This window comes from Hermetia illucens, chromosome 4 (assembly GCF_905115235.1).
Source record: "Hermetia illucens chromosome 4, iHerIll2.2.curated.20191125, whole genome shotgun sequence".
Classification (NCBI taxonomy): Eukaryota; Metazoa; Arthropoda; class Insecta; order Diptera; family Stratiomyidae; genus Hermetia; species Hermetia illucens.
The window spans coordinates 113,929,219-113,953,728 of NC_051852.1; the positions used below are offsets into that span (position 1 = coordinate 113,929,219).

The 24,510-nt window shown below is 42.5% G+C and overlaps 2 protein-coding genes across 4 annotated transcripts in view; one reads left to right on the forward strand and one right to left on the reverse strand.

Moving 5' to 3' along the window:
• LOC119655101 overlaps positions 1–24,510 on the forward strand; it is a 171,393-nt gene that overhangs the window by 70,141 nt on the left and 76,742 nt on the right. The window lies entirely within an intron of this gene.
• LOC119655100 lies at positions 17,766–24,345 on the reverse strand. 3 transcript variants are annotated; one of them, XM_038060820.1, is made up of 3 exons: positions 24,232–24,345; positions 24,032–24,146; positions 17,766–18,508 (listed from the first exon to the last, which is right to left on the reverse strand). In XM_038060820.1, exons 1-3 carry the CDS (start codon positions 24,238–24,240, stop codon positions 17,928–17,930), a joined length of 705 nt encoding a protein of 234 aa, XP_037916748.1. In that variant the 5' UTR covers positions 24,241–24,345; the 3' UTR covers positions 17,766–17,927. The 3 variants fall into 3 exon arrangements, with proteins under 3 accessions (XP_037916748.1, XP_037916749.1, XP_037916750.1); XM_038060821.1 differs by having other exon boundaries at positions 24,238–24,339; XM_038060822.1 differs by having other exon boundaries at positions 24,032–24,170; positions 24,232–24,339.

A 24,510-nucleotide genomic window follows, 5' to 3' on the forward strand; every position in this document is an offset into this window, starting at 1 on the left:
GGCCAGCCTTGGTTTCCAGCTCCGCCGGAACACATGTCGCCGCATGACCCATATTTGATCTAGAGGAAAATTGCCTAGCGGTCGCTATGAGCATAACGCTAACTGACAAATCATGCCATTCTCCCCGTCAATGTGGTACTCACATATGTCAGATCGGCTATTGGGCCCGACCATGCTCCACAAAAGCCTCGAGCAGGATACGGCCCCTGGTGTTCGTATTTCGACAATCCACAGCCCACGCGTTGAAATCATCCGCTATGATCTTGAGGTCTCGACTTCTTGTATCCGAGACCAACATACCTAGCATTCCCTCGAATTCTGCTATCGTTGGCCCTGATGGAGCATAGCGACTATATATTAATATGCCAGCTATTTTTGGCCTGACGAATCCAAATCCATCGCTTGATTTTCACACACCCATATCACCGCCTCACCATTTACATCTGTAGCCCAATAGCCCAGGCACCATTCTAATTGTTGCGATAAGGCTTGCTGATTATAGCAGCTTCGAGCTTTTCAGAAACGGGCTGTGAGAGTAGGTCTAGCGCTGCCTCGCAGTGGTTGATGATGATTTGTATCAGCCTCATTTCTTTACTGCATTCAATGCTCTCCTAAACGCTAGGCATCTGCCGCTGGCTGCAACGTGCCAACAGTCGATGCCCTTCTTCCCTTTGTAAAGTTTTTCAGGCTCAACATTGCACTCCCCCACATTTTCTGATTTTTTTTTACCTGTCACAGTCACCGCTATATGGCATATAAAGTAGCACTTGCTCCTGAGTCGGCAAACGACCAAACCTATTTGCCGTTTGCCAGTTTTCCCGCTGATTCAGCTGGTAAGCTTATAGTTTTCGTTTGCGTGCCTCCATATGCCTCTCTCAGACCTCTGATTGTGGAATCTTGCGAACCAAGTGGTCCGAACTGTTTTTCTAAGGCGCCGCGGATCCTTCGTTGTGATTTCATAAATATCTTTACATTGTATCACAATCTCCTGCTGTCTGGTCTGTACTTGTGTTTCTTCCCCTAAGGACTTCTCTACTACTACTAACTTTTTTTCGAGATGATAATTAATTCGGGAGGTAATCTTTTCTTTCCGCAACCTTGGTCCATGCTTCCTTAGTTTCTTTTTAGGGTTTCACCTCCCTTGGGTCGATTGGAACCCGGCGTCGCTGTTTCCACGATTTTGGTCAGTTTGTTTGCCTTCCCTTCTGCCGGTAAGAGACCTTTTTGCCTTTTCGCGTCCAGGGGGGATCTGAAAGAATCGTTTACACCCTCTCTACTTCTCTCTTCAACCTTACCTTTTTTTGGTGGGCTAATGCACTTTGTGTATATCCTTTCAAACGATGATTCGTCCGTATTCTGGAATTGCTCCTCTGCTTGGTTTTCACACTGGGCACTTCTGTATTTATTAATCTCCCGGGAACTTCCCTAATTTCCTCCCTTCAACATCGTTGACTTCGGGGGAAATCGCAGGATCGTGGGGCTTCTCCAAAATGGATCAAACACTAGGTCTTACGACATATCCCGACCAGGTTTAGTCACCCCACTGTGGGCTAATGAATGACCAGTTTGTGAAGCTTCTTTTCGTATTTTTAAAACAGGCGTTCTCGAGATTTATGCACTCCTTTTAAATGCCTTTTGCTCCAAGCTACTTGTAGTATTCGATACACCAGTGGCCATGTAATCCACCACCGAGGTACTGCAGTCGAGGGATATCGACGGCCGGGAGCCTGCTTGCCCACTCTCAAAAGCCACCTATACTAAATTTTTCTCTCCTTTCTTCTTCCATATTGGTTTCTTGTTCTGGGTATCCTTTCCATAGCCATTTTTGTCCGGGGGTGGGTGTTTTTCTCCCATCTACCCAACCAATTGCGTACAAGTGCATATTCCTACACCGAGCATTCCCTTATCCGCACGAAGGGACGCGCCTGATGAGAGATCTGGCAACTCCACACAGTATCAGTGCATCGGTGAGTACGGGTGCGGTACGGTTTGCATGACGCCATGTATTGGGAGAGACTTCCTGTATAGATCCCACGCATTTTGTTAATAGTAGAGTCACCTCGAACCGGGTGTGGTTACCACCATCCACTAAAGGTTTTGGTACACAAGAGGCTCGGCTCCTAGAGAGCCACACATCGCTCTCGAAGAGAAAAAGATAAATTGGCTCCCAGCCACATATCACCTACAGGCAGGTTAGCTTCCAGGGAGCTATATTCCGCGTCAGAAACTTTCCATACGGTTTGTCTGGAAAATGTGGATTGAAACCATCTCCTCACAAATTTGTCTCCAAGATCATGGTTTCACGAATATTATACTCTTCGTCAAAACTTTCTGAGCTTCCTTCGTATCGAATCCGATGTTGAGGCGAGGGATACATTTGGTTCGAATGTAATGTCGCTTAAATTCCTGACTAGAGCTAAATAACAGGAGATGTCAGTACGACTTCTCACTTGACCATGTTGACTAAAGTGTCATTACGCGAATTGAGGATCAGCAGTTATGTATTTCAGTGGTTAGATCCTGGAGTATTGATGTTAAAACTCCCAATTATAATGGACATTAATATTGAATCATGATATTACTCACTCATCTGTACTGTTGGTGTATTATCTGAATATGCCACAAGAAACCTCATCTTGACAAAATTAGCAGAAAACCGAAGAGTCTTCCCGTCCTAAAACGTTGCATTGTCGCTATGACATGACTGAAGGAAGCCTAACTCTGCGAAATAACTTTGCGTGAATAGAGTCCAGCACTCCATCATCATCATCCTCAACTTAGTAAGGAACTCCAGACATTCTGGTTTTGCGTCGAGGTTCACTAATTGGATATTCCCGAAAACTATCTGATGTCCTAGCCAACGTCTTGGCTTCACCTGAGATAGGGCCTGCCATGTGTTCTTTCTCCACCATAGATGTTGGCCTTAAAGACTTTCCGGGCAGAATCATCCTCACCCATATTAAATAACCCGCAGACTATTTTATCCACAACCTATCGATCGTAGTACCTCTCATAAATTTTGTCATTGCCAGTCATCAGGAATTGATTCGCAACCCCAAACCTTGAGCATAAGTTGATAAACTATTTGATGTAGTTGGTCGTCTCCACCTTTAACAAGTTCGGCTGGAATTCTTGTTAGCGAGTGGCATTATTAAGGTGCATTGTTGTAGAATCCTCTCAGTCCGAGGCTCCTTTCGTGACCCTGTAACATATGGTTATCAACCCAACCCAACATCTAGCAGAGGAGACCAGTTGGTACAATTTGTCCCGTTTTTGGGCGCGGAAGGGTCGCTGTCATTTTTGTGCGTGCGTGGTGATGAATGATGATTTGGTAGATGAAATGTTGGTGCTGGTTTAGCACTCGTTTTCCAGGTTTTATGCTTCATCGTGAGTATCAATACCCGGTTCTCCCTGGGACCTACACTACCTTTTGACAGCCGGCCGCCCAATGGTTCCTTTGCCATAAATGGGCATTCCGGCAGTTTGAGTGATTTCACAGCAACAGAGTATAGCCCGTAAAAAGGTAATATAAATATCTTTTATTAATTAATCCAAGGGCCGTTATAAGCAATCCAATACCACAAATTTTTTATAAGACATCACAACTTATCGACCCGTTTATAGATGCAGCTTAAGCTACGTATCACCATTGCCGTTCAGAGTCGCTGCTTGACGATTCATTCGTTTCTCTCAGAAGGTTTTGAGCATACATTTCAAGAACGCAAATAATCAGATAAGCTTATCATCTCTTTTTATTATCTAACTTCATCCAAGTAATGGTTTTGAAGTTATTTTGGACACTATTCATGCTAGCCTACTTCTTTATTGAAGGTCAAAGGAAGTACTCATTGAACGAAGGTAGCTCAGTTGGCCTTTTCAATATTAGTTACACTCTACCTTACTGGTTATAAGTTGTATGCGTCATCATCATCCTAAGCTGCAAATGAGACTTCGATTGTTGGAAACCACTTTTTTATTTTTCACCGATTAGTTTGACATATTAAGATTTTCAGAAGACCCATGCCCATAGATTCCTTAGAAGACAATTGCCCCTCAGTGACAGCACACCTCAAGGATTGTGGTCTGTCTCCAGACATTTTAGCTAAAAATTATTTTCCCTGCATCCAACTGTTTATCTGTCGGCTTGATTTTAGTCTCAGCATGTGTCATCAAGTGGAGCCTCTCAGTATCTATGCTAGATTTCGATATTGTATGTGGGATTAGTTCCCAATGGAGTGTGTTGGGAATTTGATTGAACTCACATTCTTCATCAGTAAATTCAGGACCTAATCCTCAGATTTCAAGTTTTTTTCATTTTTTGCTTAGTTTTTAAGGTTTTGTGTGCAAGAAACCTTTATTAAAACCGATTTTCGATCTGTCTGTCTTTTTGTTATAAGACGGATTTCCTTCTTAAATCGCATACGTAATCAGGTGAACGTCGGGCTCCTACCAACCAAAACCTTACAAAGCTTATTTTCTCCGGAACTACCATTTTATCAAAGCTGGAACAACTTCAAACTGCTCGTCCTGGTATCTTCCAAATATGTGAAACTACAAACACTACCACCTGCAAGGAACTATTTACAGCAATCCCCTTTGTGAGTTCCGCTTCAATTCAAAAGTAAAGTGTAGAAAAAGGAACCACCAGACGGTGAGTTGGCAGTTCTCAGCTAACATAAATGTGATTATGTAAGCTTGCCTCTAACGAAGCAGTAGTTGTGGGGTGTATCAGAAACCAACCCTTTAGGACCCTGGTTAGATAGCATGTAATAAACAGGTAATACAAGTTCAGGTCACTCTGAGCGATCGCTGGTCCGCCCCTGAGTTTCAGGTTCAACTAGAAATAGGGCAGGCTTGAAGGAACTGGGGTAGCGAATTTCTAAGAATACCCTCTTTCCTGGCCATTGCAAAAACCGAGGAGAAATTAGGGAACGATAAGGAACTGGCTGCATTTGGGAGCAATACAAAATGTGTCACTCTCTGGAGCGCACAGCGAAGAAAGTGTCAAAAAATGAAATACCCAATACGACTCCAGGGCGCGCACGACCAAATACAAAATATATCTTGCAAAATGATGCCGATACGGAGATGGTAACTCCAGAACTTTGTAGTTCTCCTGTCCTTGAAGCAAGCTCAGAAGACATCGTTGATAGTGGTTAAGTAGGTTTGAAGTGAGACCATGCTGGAGATTAGTTAACAGCTACTGTGACAACGAAGGTGGACACGCGTTCCCAGGAATGCGTGGCAAATATAAGCCGCTTACAACTTGCAGCCCTCAGCAAAGGCTTAACGAACGGGCTCATGGACCCAATAGTAAAATCTTTCCGAAAATCCTCGGCGAATCCGTTATCATATCAACCCCGATGGAAATGGGCAAACGTGTCTTTCATATGAGAAACGTAGGTAACAGACAAAGATACGAAGCAAACAGCCGTGAGATAAAGTGTCCGTGTCTAACCCAAAGCCAATGTACTCTTTGGAAATCTAAGATTTTCATTTCTTTAATCAGAAAACCGGAAGTTGAAGTGGCCATCAAAACTTGAAACGAAAAGATAACTTGAGTTCTGAGGAAGGATTGTGGCATAGCAGTTAAGAGCGTTGAATCTACTGCCGAATCAGGGCGGTGTCCAATCTTCAGGGTGGAACTGGGAAATGTGAACACAATTTATATCTCTCATGCTCAGTTCGCTGCGTTGGTAAGAGCTTACCTAGTGCCAATAAGTAAACAATATCTGAATAAATGTTCAGATTCATGACATCTCGACTTAACAGCTAACGCTGCATTCGGGGTTCGGGGCAACGTCCTAGTTGTGGGATAATTCTTTTCAGAGTGTATCTTAAACGGAATGTATGAATGGCACATGAATTGGAAGATTCGCCGAAGCTTTTAGGACAAGCAAAGGCGGTGAAGATGCAGTTGATGCTGTCGAAAATTCAGTTATGAACCTAATAACAACAACTTGCGGGGTTTCCACGCCATGGGGTTATAAGCAGCCAAACATGGCTATAAGCTGGTCTCATCCAAACATGGTTATAAGCTGGTCACTGGAGAAATCGAAGATTTGCGGAAACTCAGCTGAACGGATGAGCCGTATCGTGCGGCATTATTTTCTGCAAATTCCGTTTGAATTGATATCAGAAGCGTGAAAGGGGTTGAGGATTGCAAGGCAATTCGATATTAGAGAAGGAAAATCTACCGTGGAAGAGCTCATTAAGGTTACAGAGATAGTTTATCGAGCGTAGTAAAGTATTCCTCCTAACGATCGATGTTGCCAATGGCTTCAAATCAGTAAGATAGCAGGTATGGTATATTAGATAATTCTTTTCATATTATAATATTATATGAGAGGCCAATTCGTGCTCCGCGAGAAAAGATACCACGGAAGTCCAGCGTTTAGTCAAATCTGTGGAGCGTATAGTCAAATCTGTGATGTTGCGGTGCTAAACAGAGGATACTTGGCATATTGACGCGACGGATAACCGGATGGTTTCAACTTTCCTTTCGAAAAAAGACCTAAGTAGTCATCTTGACTAAAAAGAGAAATCTCGCCGTGCTGTCTACGGCGATCGATGAAGGAATTATTGATTCAAAGCCAACAGTTAAGTACCTTGCATTGCCACTCAACTCGAAGGTAAGATTTTTCGAACAAATCAAACCAGCTGCGGGCAAGGCTACTTTAGAAACTCTACTTCCAGATACCTTCTCATGAGTACATTCTGCTTTACGGTATGTCTTGGTTTTTTAGGAAGGAGCACTATCATAACCACGTTGTACGAGTGCAGAGACGATGAGCTTATGGCTGTAATGTTAGTTGCAGGAGTCACCCCAAGCGTTCCCTCACTAAGGAACGCGAGAACATTTATAAGGATTATATGGGAGAGGACCCAAAAGAAATGATTGCGCGAGAAGAACGGCTATTCACACAACAAATCTATGCAGACACAGGGGAGCTACTTTTAAAAAGAGAAGTGTTGGGAAGCGTTGATAATTGAAGAACGTAACTTTGAGATACTTCTTCTTATGAAAAAGGTTGAACTTGACCGACGAACTAACGACTTCCCTTCCTCTCGTTGATGAAAAGAATTCTCTGACATGAAGCCTCCCTAGAACCATAGAGCAACAGGAATAGCTCAAAGTAAAGTGCCAACCGGTTTCAGGCTACTTCTCTGATATTGTTGGCGGTCTGACGGATTACCGTTGAATATTGAATGGTTTTTAGTAAAATGTAAATTAGTAATGCACGCAATGCAACCCGATGCACCATTATCATAAATAAATCAATTTCCAAGGGTAAAGTTTCTTTGTGTCTCTTTCACTTAAGGGGGTCATCCCGTGTGAGGGCCGTTTTTTTGCCTTTTTTTGGAAATTTATTCTGGAGGACTGGACAAAGATAGAAACGTATGTTTACTGATGTCTCTAGTATATGTGATAAATTTTTCACCTTGATATCGTAGCTAGTTTTCGGAATACGTGTCAATTTATGCACCCATCTCCAAAAAAACCTGGGGTGTGTTAACCTGGGGAAAAAAAACTAAACGGCATTTTGATTTGGACAATATTCCACGGCCCGCAAACTAATATAATTAGAAAATATTAAAAGGTAAATTTTTGGTGGGCTTTTAAACTTAATTTTTTGGATTTTGGTGTTTTTTTACGGCTTTTTTTATGAATAATATAAAATAAAAACGATCCATCCGATTGCAATTATCCTAGTTTGCGGACCGTAGAAATATGTATTAAAGAAGTCATGAAAATTTCAAAGAATTTGGTTGGATAAATTTTGAGCTATGGTGGCAGCCAATTTTCAAGATGCAGTTTCGAGAAAAACGCATGTGAAAATTTAAATGTGATTATCAACAGTAAAATTTTAACTCACCATTAATCTGCTATACCTGGTCCATAGAGAGCACCTTCCGTTTCTTCAAAAAAGTCTTGTAAGGTCGATTGTTGCTCTCTAATTTCAATTCTGGCTCTTTTAGCGAGGTCAGTCGAACGTCGTTCGGACCACCAAATTCGCGCTTCATTACGGCGGTCGACGTAAACCTGACATATGTGACCAACTTGACATCCAATTGTCACTAGGATTTTGAGAATGCCATTGAATCCTTCATTGAAAATAATTACAGCCAGAAAAGTGGCTATTTCTACGACCTTGGCCCCAGAATGAAGGTGTTTAAGAGCGAAAGTCCAGATCAATGCATTTAACGACTCATTGTTATTCTGAGTCTCTGCTCCTAAACATCTGTTCAAGAGATCATCTCGTGGCAAATCTTCGTAGATTGGTTTGATTACTATTTGAACTTCTTCAGTCAAAGGTGCCTTCTCGTGGTGGAAACTATCCAGTTCTCCTTTAGCTTCCGCTTTGCGCCATTTGCACCAACTGTCCTCGCCTGCTGGACAATTTTGATGCTGAGGATTTTCGTCTGTGGAACATTTATGGAAGAAAGTTGCCCAAATTTCTTGCTTCATTCCTTCTATCGAATTTTTGTGTCGACGAATAGCTAGCCCAAAAGAATGTAGTGAGGTTGTTGATAACCTTTTTAGTGCGAGCATGACATTGAACGTTAAAGCGATCTCCCTTCGTACGATCCATTTAAAAAAATCACTGAACACAGAAACAGCACAATACTTACAACAACAAAATATAACTGAGTATAGCTTGAAAGCCTTTCAGTGCTCGCTCTAGACTGGATTATCCTTTTTATTCCAAACAGCAAATAAGTTTAGACGATTGACTGGTTTCCCATCTTTTTATATTTATACCTGTGTTCGAATTTATAAGGCTCAGGTAAAAAACTAACAGATAAAAAAAGATTCGATGCTCTTTCTCATCGAGTACTCTAGCCGCGGCTGCAAACTCCTTACCTGTCTAACACTGTAATTTCTGAATGGCTCGGAATATCGGAAAATCCCTTTGCCCACATATTCTCCACTATATATAGATACAATTCATGCAAAAAAAAGAAAAATCAATTTTGTCCATCCCGACACACGGGATGACCCCCTTAAATTTTCAAACTGCCCTAATTACAATAAAGGCACCATACATAAATTATTACCAGCAACATTAATTTAAATGCATTTAGTGGCACATCTATCTCTCAGTATTATCATAATAATATGAAAACACAAATTGAGAGCATTTGCTAGACAACCATGGCTACTTTGCAGTTAATGGCTTTTCAGGGCATATCGCACAGTACAACGATGTGATGTTTTGCATAATTGGTACCAGATATCCTAATTTGCATTGCAATTTAAAAGAGAATCTTTGCAATAAATTCTAAATAAATAGAATAAGAAAGATTTATTTGCACTGATGAGAAATATAAAATTATTTGCAGCCCTTTAAGGAAGTATGAAGTATTTGCTTGAAGATGGAAGGAAGGATTGGTTTTAATAGTGAGTCCATGGTAACCAGAAGTAATAAAACATATTAAATGATGTCGAACGGTGTTTTCTGTATTACATACTGGTTTTTAAAAAAGCAAGTTCTGGCCGTTCTATAACATATCAAGTATAGTAGCCCCTGAAAAAAAATTAAAGAGAAGGGCATTGATCAGATGAAATTGTCCGAAAGATACATTGTTAATATCGATACTCTTATTCTTAACGTAAGAGCAACCAATTTGGTTTTCCCTATCCCTATCCTATCATACATTCATGATGTTCCTGGAAATCAAAATAAAAACTTCGCTACGGGTTATCTCCTAAAGTGTTCATAATAAACAAAAAAAAATGTTGGAAAACATTCTTTTCCAGGGAAGACCCAATATGAACAGTTCTAAAAGCTACGCAAATTATATTAATCTAATTTCGAAAGAAGGCCCCCTGCGTACACAATTCACCTGATTCAAACCCTACGAAATTCACCTTAACTGGCTTTAACCGTGAGGAGTTCGATACTCTCAAAACCACTTCAATGGCGAAGATGGACCACAATGCGTACAATTTATAAAAAATCTATCTTAAAAGCAAAAGAAAACAACAATCATAGTGTGTGGAATTTAATGACTAGTGCGGAATTCAATCTATTGTGCAGACATAGTACGTCGAAGTGAATATGGTCTTTAATGACTAAGATAGCAACCCACGCAGTCGCAAATGCCAGTCATCTAAAAGCAAATCATCAGATAGCTATTTGCAGCCTAGATGTACATATTATTACATACTACAATCTTTACCGGAATTAAAGAATAAAAGCGAAGGTTCTCACATAGCAATATATCTAAATCTCTTAATAACTCTGAAGCCCGCTCATGAAATTCGCGTTACACTATAGTAGCATTCGCTAGTCTGCCATCGAAACTTTTCCAGAGGATCTTCTATCGTTTTTGGAAACTTCGTATCAACTTATAAAAATTGATGCAAATATGTGAAGGTTCAGATCCTTCTCATCTCATTCTGCAAATACTATAGAATAAAACGTATATCCTACTTGGGATAAAAGAAGAAGTATTCAAGTTTCAAAATTTTAGATTAGGAAGCTCCTTGCGTTTTCCATGAGCTGAGTTTAAACAGATAAACAATACTAACTTATTTGTGCCTCTAATCGTGTGTTGACTCACTTGCTTTCCATCAAGATACTATCTTAAATTAATTAGTCAATTCCCATCTTGATCTTGAGATGTAACTGTTCACGAGATTCACTAGCAATTAGCAGTAATAAGGAATTACCCCTATAAAAGACGGCTGTGACGGTTGTGAATAATATGTTGCAAGTGACATCAGTCAGTGATTATATAAACAATAATAACATTTATTTAAGAATAAGATAAATATGTAGTGGTAAAATTTATTCATAAAAGGCTCGAGAATAGTAACTATTATCCAAACCAGATCAGTTTGAACTATTTTGGAACGTTTGAAGTACTATGATTCATCCCGCCCTCAACGACCATTTTATCACAAAAATCAAATGAGATACCATGTTTGCAAAACAAAACATTATTAAAATCGGTTCAATGTCTGTCTGTCTGTCTGTCTTTTTTTTTTTGAGGAGGTGGAAATTTTCAAAAGACACTGGCCTGGATACGCCAGCGTGTGGGATTCTTACCCACTAAAACCACTCCATGCTCAGTGAGAAACTGAGTAAGATTATAATTAATCTCACCGTGCCGTCTCTCCAACCACTCCTTGATGGCAGGGATGAGCCTGTGTGTCCACCGACCCTTTCCCGAGCGTTCCCAACGCTCTTGCCATCTATTTAGAGATCTCTCCCTTTAGACGTTCTTCGTCTGTGATAAAGGAGAGATAGACTTCGCATTATATATATTCGTCATCTCATCTGCCAGGATGTGAATGGGACGACGAATGCTGCATCATATGAGACAGTCCTGAACCGGAAACAACGTACTCCTGGGGTCCGTCATCGGTGTCATACCCAAGCCTCCGTTCTTGTAAATAGCTGTTGGCAATAGCTGCAAGATAAGCGGGAATACCAATCTTCGCCAGAGATTTCCATATTAGGTTCCAGTAGGCCGAATTGAATGCATTTCTCACATCCAGGGTCATTACTATGCAATATTTGCTAGTACTGCTCTTTCCGTGGATTGCATCTTCGGTCACGCCAGTAACCATTTTGATGGTATCAATGGTTGATCTGGCTTTACGGAACCCATACTGCCGATCTGAGAGACCTTCCCGGCTCTCAATAACCGGGAGTAATCTTTTATAGATTACTCGCTCAAGCATTTTGCCCACAGGGTCCAAAAGACAAATAGATATGTAGGAGGTTGGCTCCCCTCGAGGTATGTCAGCCTTAGGCAGTAGCACCAACTTCTGTCGTTTCCATGATGCAGAAAATATTCCCTCGGACAAACACGCTTCGAAGAACTCAGCGAACATGTCCGGTCTGGATTTCACCGCAAGCTTAAGGGCCCTATTCGGAAAGCCATCTAGACCCGGGGCTTTTTATCTCCTATCCTAGCGCAGATCTCCAGCAGCTCATCACTGGTGCCCGTGCCGTTCAGAGGTCGCTGAAAGCTGTCTATGCACTCCTCTTCCTGTGGGAATAACATCTGGATAATTTTTAACAAGAGTGAAGGGCACGTGATCTGCGGAGATGATCGCCTCTGAATCGTCCAATCACGATTCTATAGGCGCTCCCCCACGGGTTTACGTCCGCTTTCGAACAGAGCTCCTTAAAGCTCTCCCTCTTGCTCCGTTAGATGGCGAGCTTAAGGGTTTTGCGGGCTTCCTTATAGGCGCGTTCCTTTTGCCCTTGGTCGATTCTGCCTACCGCTCTGAGCCGCTCTTCTGGCTCGGTGACAGACTGATCGAAGGCTGGTCAGTTCAGTATTCCACCAGTAGTTTGGTGTTCTACTGTGGAATGAACACCTCCTGGCATGGACGCGTCACACGCCTTGGCGATGCATTGGGCCACATGGGCAGCTCTTTCCGCAGAGGCGCCTGCTTTATTAGGTTGGTCTAGCCACACCTCTATGAAGGTCTGCTCATCCAGAGCTTTAGCGGACCAGCCTGACATCTTTCTCGGTTTCGGGCTCGATGGTCTTCTGCCCGGTGACCCCACCGATAGCCCAAAGAAGATTGCCTGGTGGTCGCTGTGGGTGTAGTCCTTGCTGACGCACCAGGACATACCGCATGCCAGTGCAGGGCTGACAAAAGTTAGGTCTACGATTGAGGCAGACGCTCCTTTCTGAAAGGTGGTTACATATCCTTCGTTGGCCAGAGTGATATCCAACTATGCGAAAGCGTCTAATAGACTGCGGTCCTTTGCATTTGTCTCTCTACTACCCCAATCACGGGCCCAAGCATTGAAGTCACCAACAATTACCTTTGGACTACGACCCCTTGTTCAATATCATCTAAAAATCACTTGGAGTTAAATTTAGTTAGCCATGGAGGAGGAAAAATGACAAAACTGACCATAAGTGTTTTGCGACATATAATTACATGCTATTACTCTAGCTAGCTCAGCAAAGAGAGTGAGGTTGTTGACAGTGACAGTACCATAGATGTGTTTTTCTTCTGCAATGAAAATTGAAAATCACATTATTCTCAAAATTTCACGTACCCTACCTACCAATGTTTTAGAATCGCACTAAATATTATCATAATAAATAGGGATTGTAGGGAGAAATTATTGAAAAATGCATGCCCTATTATGTAAGTGATCCCAGCGCTGCAATCAAATATTATCACATCGTGAACCAGTCTGTCACCTATCTCAAGGTGTCAAGGAGTCGGCTTTTGGTGCCGACGATACCCGCTTGGAGACTGGGGTAGTGTACCTATTAGCTATATACTGTAGTAACCATTACAAATTTTAATATATTCCCTATCTCCAAGTATTTCAACCTGGTATCTGTAAATATTCTTTCAGGTGTCTCGACCTACTTTGCACAAGTGCCAGACACGGTCCCAGTATCCCGCGTATAGAGGTTTAGACACACTCAGCACAGTGTCCGTAGATATCCTTTTCTTCCCCAGGTGATAGGTTAATCGGCAGTGATCAGTGGATATTCACACTATAATCTGGAGGTTCTTCTTGGTGAGGTTAAACAGTCCTTTGTGCGCTTGGGTTCGTATGGCCCCATAATCGCTTTGGCCTGCTCCATTCCAGGAAAGCTCGCTCAATATAGTTCCCTCAGCCGTTCCTCTTCATTCTTAAATGTCATACCCTTGGACCAATTTCCGATTCCACAGAAGAGCTACGGCCCGTGTAGAGGCACATCTGCTTCCCTTCATCCGGTGCCTCATTTCCTTCCAGCCCGACATGGCCTGGAACCCAGATGCTCTGGGTGGACCTTATTGAGCGAGCCGAGTGTATTCAGTCTCACAAGGTATTCTCATACCAGTTTAGAGTTCACCTGGTTGAACCTAAGTGCCTTGATAGTCGCTTGGCTGTCGCTCAAAATAGCAATACTCTGCGCTCTGTAGTTCCTGTGGAGGTTAAAGGAGGCACATCTGTCTATGACGTATATTTTCGCCTGGAGTATGCTAGGGTGCTTACCCATTGGTTCCAAGCATATCTTTCTTGGACCAATGACCCTGGCGCCCTCTGTTTTGCTGTGAGGGATCCGACAGTGGACCAAGCAATCAGTTGCTGGTTTAAGTCATATGTCACAATCACACTCTCCCTGTTTGCCCTGTTACTCCAACGTTTCTTATCGAAGTGAAAACCCGTTGTCATGTTATCTCTTGGCATCAATAATTGTCCGGATAGCTGAGTCCGCAATGCTGACCATATTGCCCCTACAGTGTTAGTGTAGTGTACCCTTACGGTCTTGAATGAAATGCTCTAACACACTTCTAGGCCCTGATCCAATATAGATTGTTGCGCCAACCCTTATTAATAATAATAATGGTAATCAAAAATAGAATATCCATCTTCCTTCTGTATCTATGCCTATATGCGCAGATGCAGAGAGGTTAACCCCAGAAGAACCTCCAAGGATGCGACAGTGTATATCCAAAATAGCATCATCGGCGTGCAACCCCATTCTTTTCTACTACGGACCTTCAAGTCATCAGAGCCCCCGTAGCTTTCCGACAAGTGTTTCCGACATGCATCTTTCAAAGTAATTTTTGGTCTAGTATAATTTCCAAATATTTGGTTTGTGTTTCTCATTTCACTTCCATGCCATGTAACCTTATAGCTCTCAGGAGATCAAGCTCACCCTTCTTAGTGAATGTTACTAAGGTGGTTTTGGCGGACACACCTTAACTCATAGTTCAGTTTTGATTTTATCACATAGGGTATCCTCATCCTCACGTACCCTGGACGTGTATTCCAATATTCATTAGCTCGTCCAGCAATTCATCCACTACCATACTCCACATAATCGGTGATAGTACCCCACCCTGTGGACAACCTTGAGCAGTATTCATGACAATAGAATTTGTACCTGTGGGTACTTTACTTGGCCTATTCTCTGACATTCTGCCCATCCCGAAAGCCAGGGTGTTTCTCACTTTTTTGCGGATCAGAGCATCTTGTATTTCTGCGCCCGATGTGTTATCGAATGATCCTTCGATATCCAAAAACGCACACCGTGCTATGTCTTTTGTTTCTACGGCATGCAGTACTACACCCATCAGCTGATACAAAGCAGTTTCGGTTGACCGTCCGTCGTATCGACACTGATGTATTAGTTTATGCATTAGAACGTTAGTTCTAATATAGTTGTCTGTCACCTTCTTCAACGTTTTCAGTACGAAATATGTTAGGCAAATTGGTCTGAAAGATTTATTGTGGAAAGGATCCTTTTTAACCCCTTTCGAAATAAAGACTTCTTTAGCGGTTTCCATTCGCTTGGTACATATATATCCCATAGCTATGCTGCTACTGCCCTTAGAAGGGACCCTAGCTTGATTTCAAGGCCTCTCTGGAGGCTGGGAAGGCGCCATCTACTCCGGGTGATTTTAAAGGTTCCCACTGCCCACCTTACCCTATCTTCCCAACATACCTCTTCCGCTAGTTTTCAGTACCCTTTTCTTCCCCTTGCGTTCATTGCTGGGGTGTCGGGCAGAATGTTGTCGCCTTCCGCCGTGGGGTAGGACCCCGGGAAATGAGTTCTGGGAAGCAGGTATACTCTGTCCTCCTCATTCTCGATAAATCAAGATATTGCCCCGTCTTTGGCTAGAGCTTTGTGTAGCCTAGTTGCTTCTGTGGTTTGTTCGAGTCCTTCACATAATTCCCTAAAACTGTTCCGTTTTTCTTCCCTGATTGCATGGCTACACGCAGTCAGCGCACTTTTGTACCTCGACCAGTCCTCAGTTTGTTTTGCCCGGTTGAAGAGTTTTTGTACCTCTATTCTCATCCTGGCTAGGCTCCTATTCCGCCAGGGTACATCCCTTGATGACTTGATAATCTTAGCCAGACAGCTGGCTTCATATGCGTCAATGACATTAAGTTTTTACACCACTTTCCAGTTCGCTCCTGATGTCACCACCCCTTTGAAGTTGAGCCATGTTGTTGCTAAACTGCATTTCATAGAAATCCCAACGTGTTACCCTGAGATTCCTTATTATTCTTTCTATTTCGGAGTTGCCCTCAAGGTCGAATCTGACTACTCTATGACCCCACATAGAGGGCTCATCCGACACCCTCCGATTCCTGACCAGCCCGTTCATCAGAGTTTTCCCTAGAGGGGGGTGGCGGAAAGCTCGTTGCTAAAAAATGAAAATTATACAGGATCCAGAATAAAGGTTGGAAAGGTAAGAGGCAAGCGATAAAATAAGTGGTATGGGAACGTTTAGAAACAAGAGTTTGGATAGAAGTATCTTGTGATTTATAGTATAGAAGGTTTTAGCAAATTCAATGTAAATAGTATGCACTTCCTGCCGTGAATTTTTACATTTTAGGACAAAGCTGGTAAAGTCGAGCAAGTTGGGGGCAGTTAACCAAATTGTCTTGCTGTTTCACTATGTAGTGGCCAGTCGTGGACATATCTTTCCAAGATTTCGGAGCAGGACAAGAAGAGGGAAATAGGGCGGTAATTCTCAGCTAGCATATGGTCGCCACTTTTGTGAATGAGGATGATGACAGCCTCTTTCCACAAGCCAGAGAAACGATTCTCTTCCAGCCTTTTATTTTGAAAATAAGGGATAGGGGAAGGGACACGAACTATCCAGTTTAAAACAAAAAGAGGTTTGGAAGGCCGTTGTAGCCTAGGCCAGCATTAACATCAAGTTTGCCAATGAGGTACTCGACAAGGAGAGGAGTAAGGGGTGGAATGGTAGGCAAGTTGCATCCACTAGCGGGAGGGAATAGGAGAAAAGAGTGGGAACATGCGAAAAAGTGGCGGCAGAGCAAATCACAAGATGGTTGGGGGAAGTTAGCTGAGGAGCCAGAGAATTTAATGGACAGATGGGATAGCTGGGCAGGATAGAATTGTGAATGTGGGACCAAAAAGGTTTGAAGTTTCTGCGCTTGAATGAGTCTTCAACACTGATCAGATATTCGATTCTGCACTTACGTATTAAGGATTTGACCGAGGAACGCGGAGTTTTGAAAAGTCAGCATAGGTTCTAGAAGACAGGAACTTCTTTCTCGCAGTGCGTTTTTGACGAAGTTTTTGTGAACTTCAGTGGTGAGCCAGACAGGGTAAGCGCGCAATCAGTTAATAGGGTTAATAGGGGGGGGGGGGGGGGGGGGGATGTAACAGTGATGAAGATCAGATAAAAAGTGGCATAGAAGATTGCTTGGTCGCACCTTAATGGAGAGAGGAAGAGAACCCAGTTGATTGTCTGAATCCAGACATTGGAAGTTCGCCTCACGAAAGTTAAACTTGGTAAGCTTGCGCGCGACAGGGAACTGAAGTCGGGGTATCTGAGTATCAAACTCAAGAGCAGGATAATGGGTGTCACTGGCAACGTAAGAGGGGGCATGAAGGGATTGGGAAAGACAAGGCACAGGAAGGTTAGAGCGCACAAGATCAAGAATGCGATCTAAGTGATTTCTAGAAAGGTTAAATTGGCCCAGTCTCTGTTATAATGAAAGACAGAGTAACCTTCCAGAAGATCGGAATCTAAAATCCTGTCATCCAACCAGGTTTCAGAAATGCACAAGACGTAATCTTGGAATGCTACGGCAGACAGCACGAAACCCGACAGCTTGGTCCTTACACCCCTTACATTTTGTTAAAACAGTCTAAAGTTGTGAAATAGGCTATAATATAGTACACAAAACCTTTCAGATCTAAGGCGCCGAGCTTCTGGCTTTCAATTTGTGTCCTTTAGTGAATAGTATGGTGATCTTTTACTAAATTCTTCAACAAAAACTCAATTCCTCCCAATATATAGTTAAAATCCTTTTATTGTTGTTGTATTTAAAACTAATTTCAAAAGTACAGATTGCAAAAGGTACTGGCACTGTTTATCCGCACATCCTATGAATATAATACTGGGTTGACCTCGGTATCCATTAAGCTCGATAATTTCGATTCCTTTCTGAAAAAATTCAAGCCTTAACCGTAGTAGGTGTGAAGCTGGCATCAGATTCTGTTGTTGTAGTCGCCATCGGCTGGTGACTCCCTGAGCCAGCATCATCAATATAGTAATCCTCATCGTCTGAATAGCTCGGATATTCACAATTACTGCATGGCTTTTCCTTTTTCTCTTCTTTGGACTGTGACGGTTCGACGAACTGCAACTGGATATTGTTGTTGAACACAAACGGTCCTAACATTGGCACAGGCTGCTGCAGGAGCGACATATTTCCACTGAAATCGATTTTCGTTGAAACATGAATGGAAAGTCCACCATTTGCATTCCTCTCAATTTCCACTGGGGATTGGCTACCGTGATTAGTAACATACGAATGAATTGGAACTGGCGGCACCTGCGGAATATTTGGAATAGCCACAAATATTGGCGGAGAATTTTTCAAATGTTGTGAAGGACCAAGCGATGATTCAGTCGTATCGATTGCATTTGGACCCTCTGTTGCATTGACATAGTGTACTGGTTCGTTTGCATGCGTGTTGGAAATGCTCTTCAAAATAGCTTGTAGTAAAGGACATGGTAATGCGCTAGATGCGGCTGAAAGAAAAGAATTGCTATTAGCGTCAACGAAGCTGAACACTTAAACTGATTCAATTTTAAAAGAACACCAGCCCTGGCTAATGCTTTTGCTTTTTGAAAGTGTTATTGATTTGATTTAGAAAAATAACATTTGAAAACGTTGCCAATAAGTTTGATAACCGGCTTGTGGTGTGGACTGCAAAGTATCCACAAAAAATTATACATAACTGTTTTTAGAATGACTACCCCCGTTTGGATTCTATTGTCTTCTAAGCCCTCAGTTTCCACGGAACTATGTGGGCTAAGAGACTGAGCTGCAAACACGAAACTTCCAATCCAAATGCCCACGGTATGGATTCACCTAGAGAAAAGTAGGTTAGACCACCGTTGGTAATTTTGCAAGTGAAGTACATAAGACTTGATTGCACTCGGATTCTCCTTCCTCCTTAATAATTGGCAATATATAATGTAGAAAATGCATACCTCAAAAGTGTAATAGGCGCAGGTTTCGAAATTAATGTGATCCTCATTACCTGGGTTCATCAATAGGTGAAACCACCATTGGCATTAATTGCATGCAGTCAGGTCTATAAGCATCTTTAGTATGCATATAGCAGAACTATTTCTAGGTGGGTCAGCAAAGGTAATGGAAGGAAGTTTCATTTACTGAAATCACATGTTCGGACAGGCTTTGCTCATAAACTTTTGAGAATTTAGGGACGCCTATTAAAGAGGTAGATCGTTCTTCACACCAACAGAGGACGAGAAGAGGAATGGAAGTTGATAGTTCGAAAAACCCCCACCATCTGGCCGAGCCTAACCTTCTTCGCAGGAAGAAGAATCAGAGCGTAATGTACAGTAAATGCGTCTCTTTGGGAATATGTGAAGAGAGCTCCTATTTGTCTGAATAGAGTTACTGGAGGATTCTATCTAACATCTTACAAGAGAACGTTATGTATGTTCAGCATCATCGGCTGCCCTTCTTCAGAGTGCACAATCAGGGTAACGTGGTTTCGAAATCTTGTGCAACTAAGATAACCTCCATGCCTGCTTAGAAGCTGGGTAAGGAAATAATCACTCTCAACTTGTTTTGATTCCTCTCGCTTGCGTTTATGGATGATCTTGTGAGCCTTAGCAATGGGAATTACTCCTACAATCACTATCACAACTGGCTGGTAGTAAACACTTATCCAAAGTGTATACAATAATCTCCATGCTTTTGAGCAAGGCAGCCTGCATTACTCTCGCGACAAGACACCTTCTGCCGGCGGCATGCCCCTCACTATTTGCTAATAACTAACTTATGGTCGAAACTCCTACTGCAGCCTCATCAACCGTTATTTTGATTCGCTCGCTAGTAACAGAAAGTTCTTAACCGTTGGTTTTAACTCTGTAATCCCCCCTTCAATTAAAACGGTGCTCACCTCACCCTAGGAGAAGAGCATTCTCCAGAACGCTTTCTGTACTACCTGCAATATGATTTCGATCACCCTCTCACTCTACGGCAGCTTATAGAGAAGGGGACTGTCCTTTAGATAATAGCTCAATAATCAAAAAGGTAGCCCGGTATATGACAAGCATTTTCCACTATGTTTCGAATATCTGTCCGTCTTCCGGAATTGGAGGCATTTTTAACATCGAGCATTATAAAGAGCACCAGCCATCAAGATCGACGGCTGTACGCCCCAGCTCGATGAACCACATCCACAGTCTCTAGCAGAGCCTTTTTGAGGGTGACATTGTATTTATAGTGGGTGATCTATTATGGATTTCCCTACTTTTGGAGATAAATCCCCAAAGCACGCATCGCTTCGGCAAGTCTACTTCTGATTGACGCTTTGGATACCTTCCCGACTGCGCAAGGCTAACAGAGTGAACAAGCAGCTCAGGGTCTTCATTTACTGGACTGGACGATTACCTGGACGTTACGCTGTTGACATCAACCCAAACAAAATAAGCCATACAGAGGAACCACTTGTTCAGCATTAAGAAAAAAGATTTCCACAAAGCTCTCGTTTTTCAGGTGAGTAAGTTCCCATGGACCCCATTCATCTCGTCGACTATCTCCTGCCAACAGCACGCTATGCTTTTATTTATTGCCCGGAGCCTCCTTCAAGTTGTAATATGCAGGCTTTTTGACGCTATGCTAACAGTGGAGCTGATGACATTTGTTCTGCAACTCGGCAATTTCTGTCCCCACAGTTAGATAGAAGTCCTATCACCAAGGAGAAACTTCTGCCAATACTCCAATGTTCACTTTCGTTATCTTCCACGAATAGAGAGAGCACTGGGTCAGTGTACACTGAGATACCGTGACGACTATTTCGAACACGTTGTGTTAATAGTCGCTGACCAGACAAAACTGGGCTCAAACCCAAAATCAGGGTTCGTCCTAATGAATCAAAATATCATCCTGCCCTCCATCAAATTCCCGGTAGGTTTTAAATGTGTACCCATACTCCAAACACCTGTCGAACTTTGTGGGAGTTGCTCGTGCTTGTAACCTACATATATGTGTAACAACCTCCTTTGTTTCTTCGTCTTTTCTTTTGTTGCTTGGCCATTCGAGTTCGTCTTGAACGGCATTATCTTATAAGCCATTTTCTCAACTGTACGTGCCTCAGGAATACGTCTAAGTTTTGTTTTCCACAAGGAGAATGCTTTGAGCCAAGTAACGATCTTTTAGATGCCATGTAACTGTTCGACTAATCGATATGGATCCTGATGCCACCAACGTGTTTCTATACAGAACGGCATAGTGGAACAATGATGCAGGCCTTTGAAAACGTCCATCCCCGTTCTAAGTAAATCTTCTTTCCTCGATACTATCTCTCAACTCCAATCCTATAGAGACTATATAGGATCTACTTTGATACAAATTCGAAAGAAATTGTGACACACTACGTTAAAAGGATAAGGTAAGTCTGTCAGTCCCCAATTCAACACAACAAGGTGGGCAATATATTCCACATATTCATCCACTAGGACCACGTCAACGCTCCACTGAAACTGCCTCAGAGAGGCCATAACAAAATAAGTGACAACTTATTCACGCTTAAATGGAAGGAAGTATTGAACGACTGAGGAAGAACATGAAGAAACGAGAAAGTGATCAGTGATGCTAATGTAAATGCAAGAGGTACAATCCTCTTTAATTCCACCCAACTACTGGCCTATGCTGACGATATCGACATCATGGGAGAACCACCCAAGACGTACAAACTGCCTTCATCCAGATCGAGCAGGCGGCGCAAGATCTTGGACTGCACATCAATGAAGGCAAGACAAAATATATGGTGGCAACGTCAGCACCGAAGACGAACCACCCAATAACATCAAGCCGCATCCATTTCCCTCTTATAGGTATCGCGGAGAACTGTGTTGTGGATGGCTTCAGTGTTAACTCTCACCTGATTGTCAGAGGGGATTCTGGGTGATATTGTTATTCGAGATAGTGATCCGAGTCTATATTGCCCCCCCCCCCCTATATGTTCTGACATTCATCAAGGCTGAGAGGTGGCGGCGTTCGATCAACAAGTAGTCACTTTGGTTGAAAGTGGTCCCGTCTGGAAAGCCCCATGTATGTTTGTGGACCGCTTTCCGCGCAAACCAGGTACTTCCAACAACCATTTCGTATGACCCTGCTAATTAAATAATCCGCAGTCCGTTATCATTTGCATTTTGATGTAAACTATGGGAGCCAACGTATCGCCTGAATACGGGCTCCTTCCTTACTTGGCTGTTAAAATCCCCAAGTATGATTTTGATATCATATCTGGCACAGGCATCGAGGGTTCGTTCTACTGCCTCGTAGATGGTATCCTTCTGCGACTCTGCAGTCTTCTCTGTAAGGGCGTGAACGTTAATGGGACTTATATTTCTAAACTTGCCTCGCAAGCGCAGAGTGCATAGCCATTCGCTTATGTTTTCAAAGCCGATAACAGCAGGTTTCATTTTTTGACTGACTAAAAACCTACTCCCAGCACATGGTTTACTGGATGGCCACTATAATATATGGTGTAACGACTCTTCTCCAGGAAACCAGTCCATGTCCAACTCATCTCCTGTAACGCTGTTACATCAGCCCTATATTGGGACAGGGTAGCGGCTAGTTGCTCAGCAGCTTCATTTCTGTACAAGGAGCTCACATTCCGTCAGAAAATGCGCAAATTATTATTCTTTTGTCGTTGCCGGGTTCGTCGTTGTATAATCCGTCCAGTCCGAGGCTCCTGTTGTGGCTTCGTAACAAGTTGTTTTCCATGTAGGGTTTTCAACCCTTAACCTGGAGGACCAGTTGATACAATTTGTTCCATTTTTAGGCGCGGAAGACTCACCTTCATCCTTCTCTGTCTGCAACTTTTCGTTAAGAAAGAACTCTCAGCGGTCACCACGTGGAGGTGGAGTTAGGGTTTGGTAGTAGAGCTGTTGGTGTTGGTTCAGCAGGCGCTTCGCAGGTTTTATGCTCCATCGCGGGTACCACTCCACGTTTCACCCTGGGACCTATACTACCCTTTGACCACCAGGAAATACTACGGAACAAAATAAACGGAGCGGAATACGGATATGATTTTATTAGAGCCGTATCTCAATCGAATATGTATAGAGAAGCTGGGTATTCAGCAAAGGAAAAAAAGTAATCTTTGGAACTCTGCTTAAAGGCAGATATAAATCCGTGGCGAAGCGCCAATGCATTGTAATGGAACTTCTTTCTTTAATCATTTCCGAGGGCAGCCACGGTTTTGCGTTGCCCCAAAGGCATAGAACATTTCAAGAAAACTCAAGATGCTGCTCTTGTGAAGCAATAAGTTCTCTTAAGGATTGACTAGAGGGAACTGAACATACGAGAAAAAAAATCTCCTTCATTGGAATTGAAGATCACATTATACCTCAGTTCAATTTTAAGTGGCGAGTACAGCATTTTGCATCAAATCATCCACCGCAAGTGTGACTCTGACAAGGGTGATGACAAACGTAGAATGGGCCGCTGTGCAGCCTGACTTTAGGGAAAGGCTCCACATATCTCGCAGATTAATTATAGTCCCCCAAGCTCCTCTGGGACAATTACCTCAAGCTGTTCAAATTGGACACGGCTTTGTTTTATCCCAAAATGCTTAAAAGGCCAGTTGAGTACATTCCTCGTGTGGCCGGATTTTCTTCCCACGACCCTGAAAATTGCCGAAGATAGCCACAAGAAAAGTCCTTGGATGCCTAAATTAACTCCAACATCGGCTGGTTATTTCTGTGAAATTTCAATACGATAAATTTTCACTTACTTCTTAGCTCTCGCAGATAATAGTCAACTTATTCCTTGATACCACCTATCACCACAGCTTTCGGGTACAAAAAAATTTTCACTGGAGTTATCTAAAACTTCCACTTTAACAAACGAGCTCTGTCTCTGGTTATACCATAAGCTTCTGCAGGTATCACCACAAAACTGGTTATCATCACAAAACTACACCACGTGCTAAGATTTGTCGACTATACAACGCCTCGTCCTGGCTAATATTTCTCATAAACATTATCCTACATTTCACTTACGGTCGGTTGCTCCCAGCTGTTGAAGTGATAGCGGCGGAATTATGCAAGTCGCCATACCACGATCCAGACAAACACTCAGGACTAAAATCACGGCCACCGAACTGAACGCCATTGCCTATGAGAGTAACGGAAACAATATCTTGCAGATTTATCTTTTATGACTTTTTAATTTAATTAATTCGATTCAAATTATTATTTACTTCCACCATTTTCCTTGTCGTTCCGGAACTACAGTATTAAGAACTCCTCTGGAGGTATAACGAGCAATAAGGAGGCCTCACCTTGGCGCTGCAATTATATAAACTTTGTGGGCGAAATTCGAAAAATTGAAACATTTTTCATTCTACTTATACAGAGGCATCTGCAAGCTAACCTGGTGTACATGTATACATATCGTTTCCGATTTTTAATGGTGTAATCAAACATTTTAAGTTGGCGATGATTAAACATTTATGTACATATGTATCCATATCTGATTA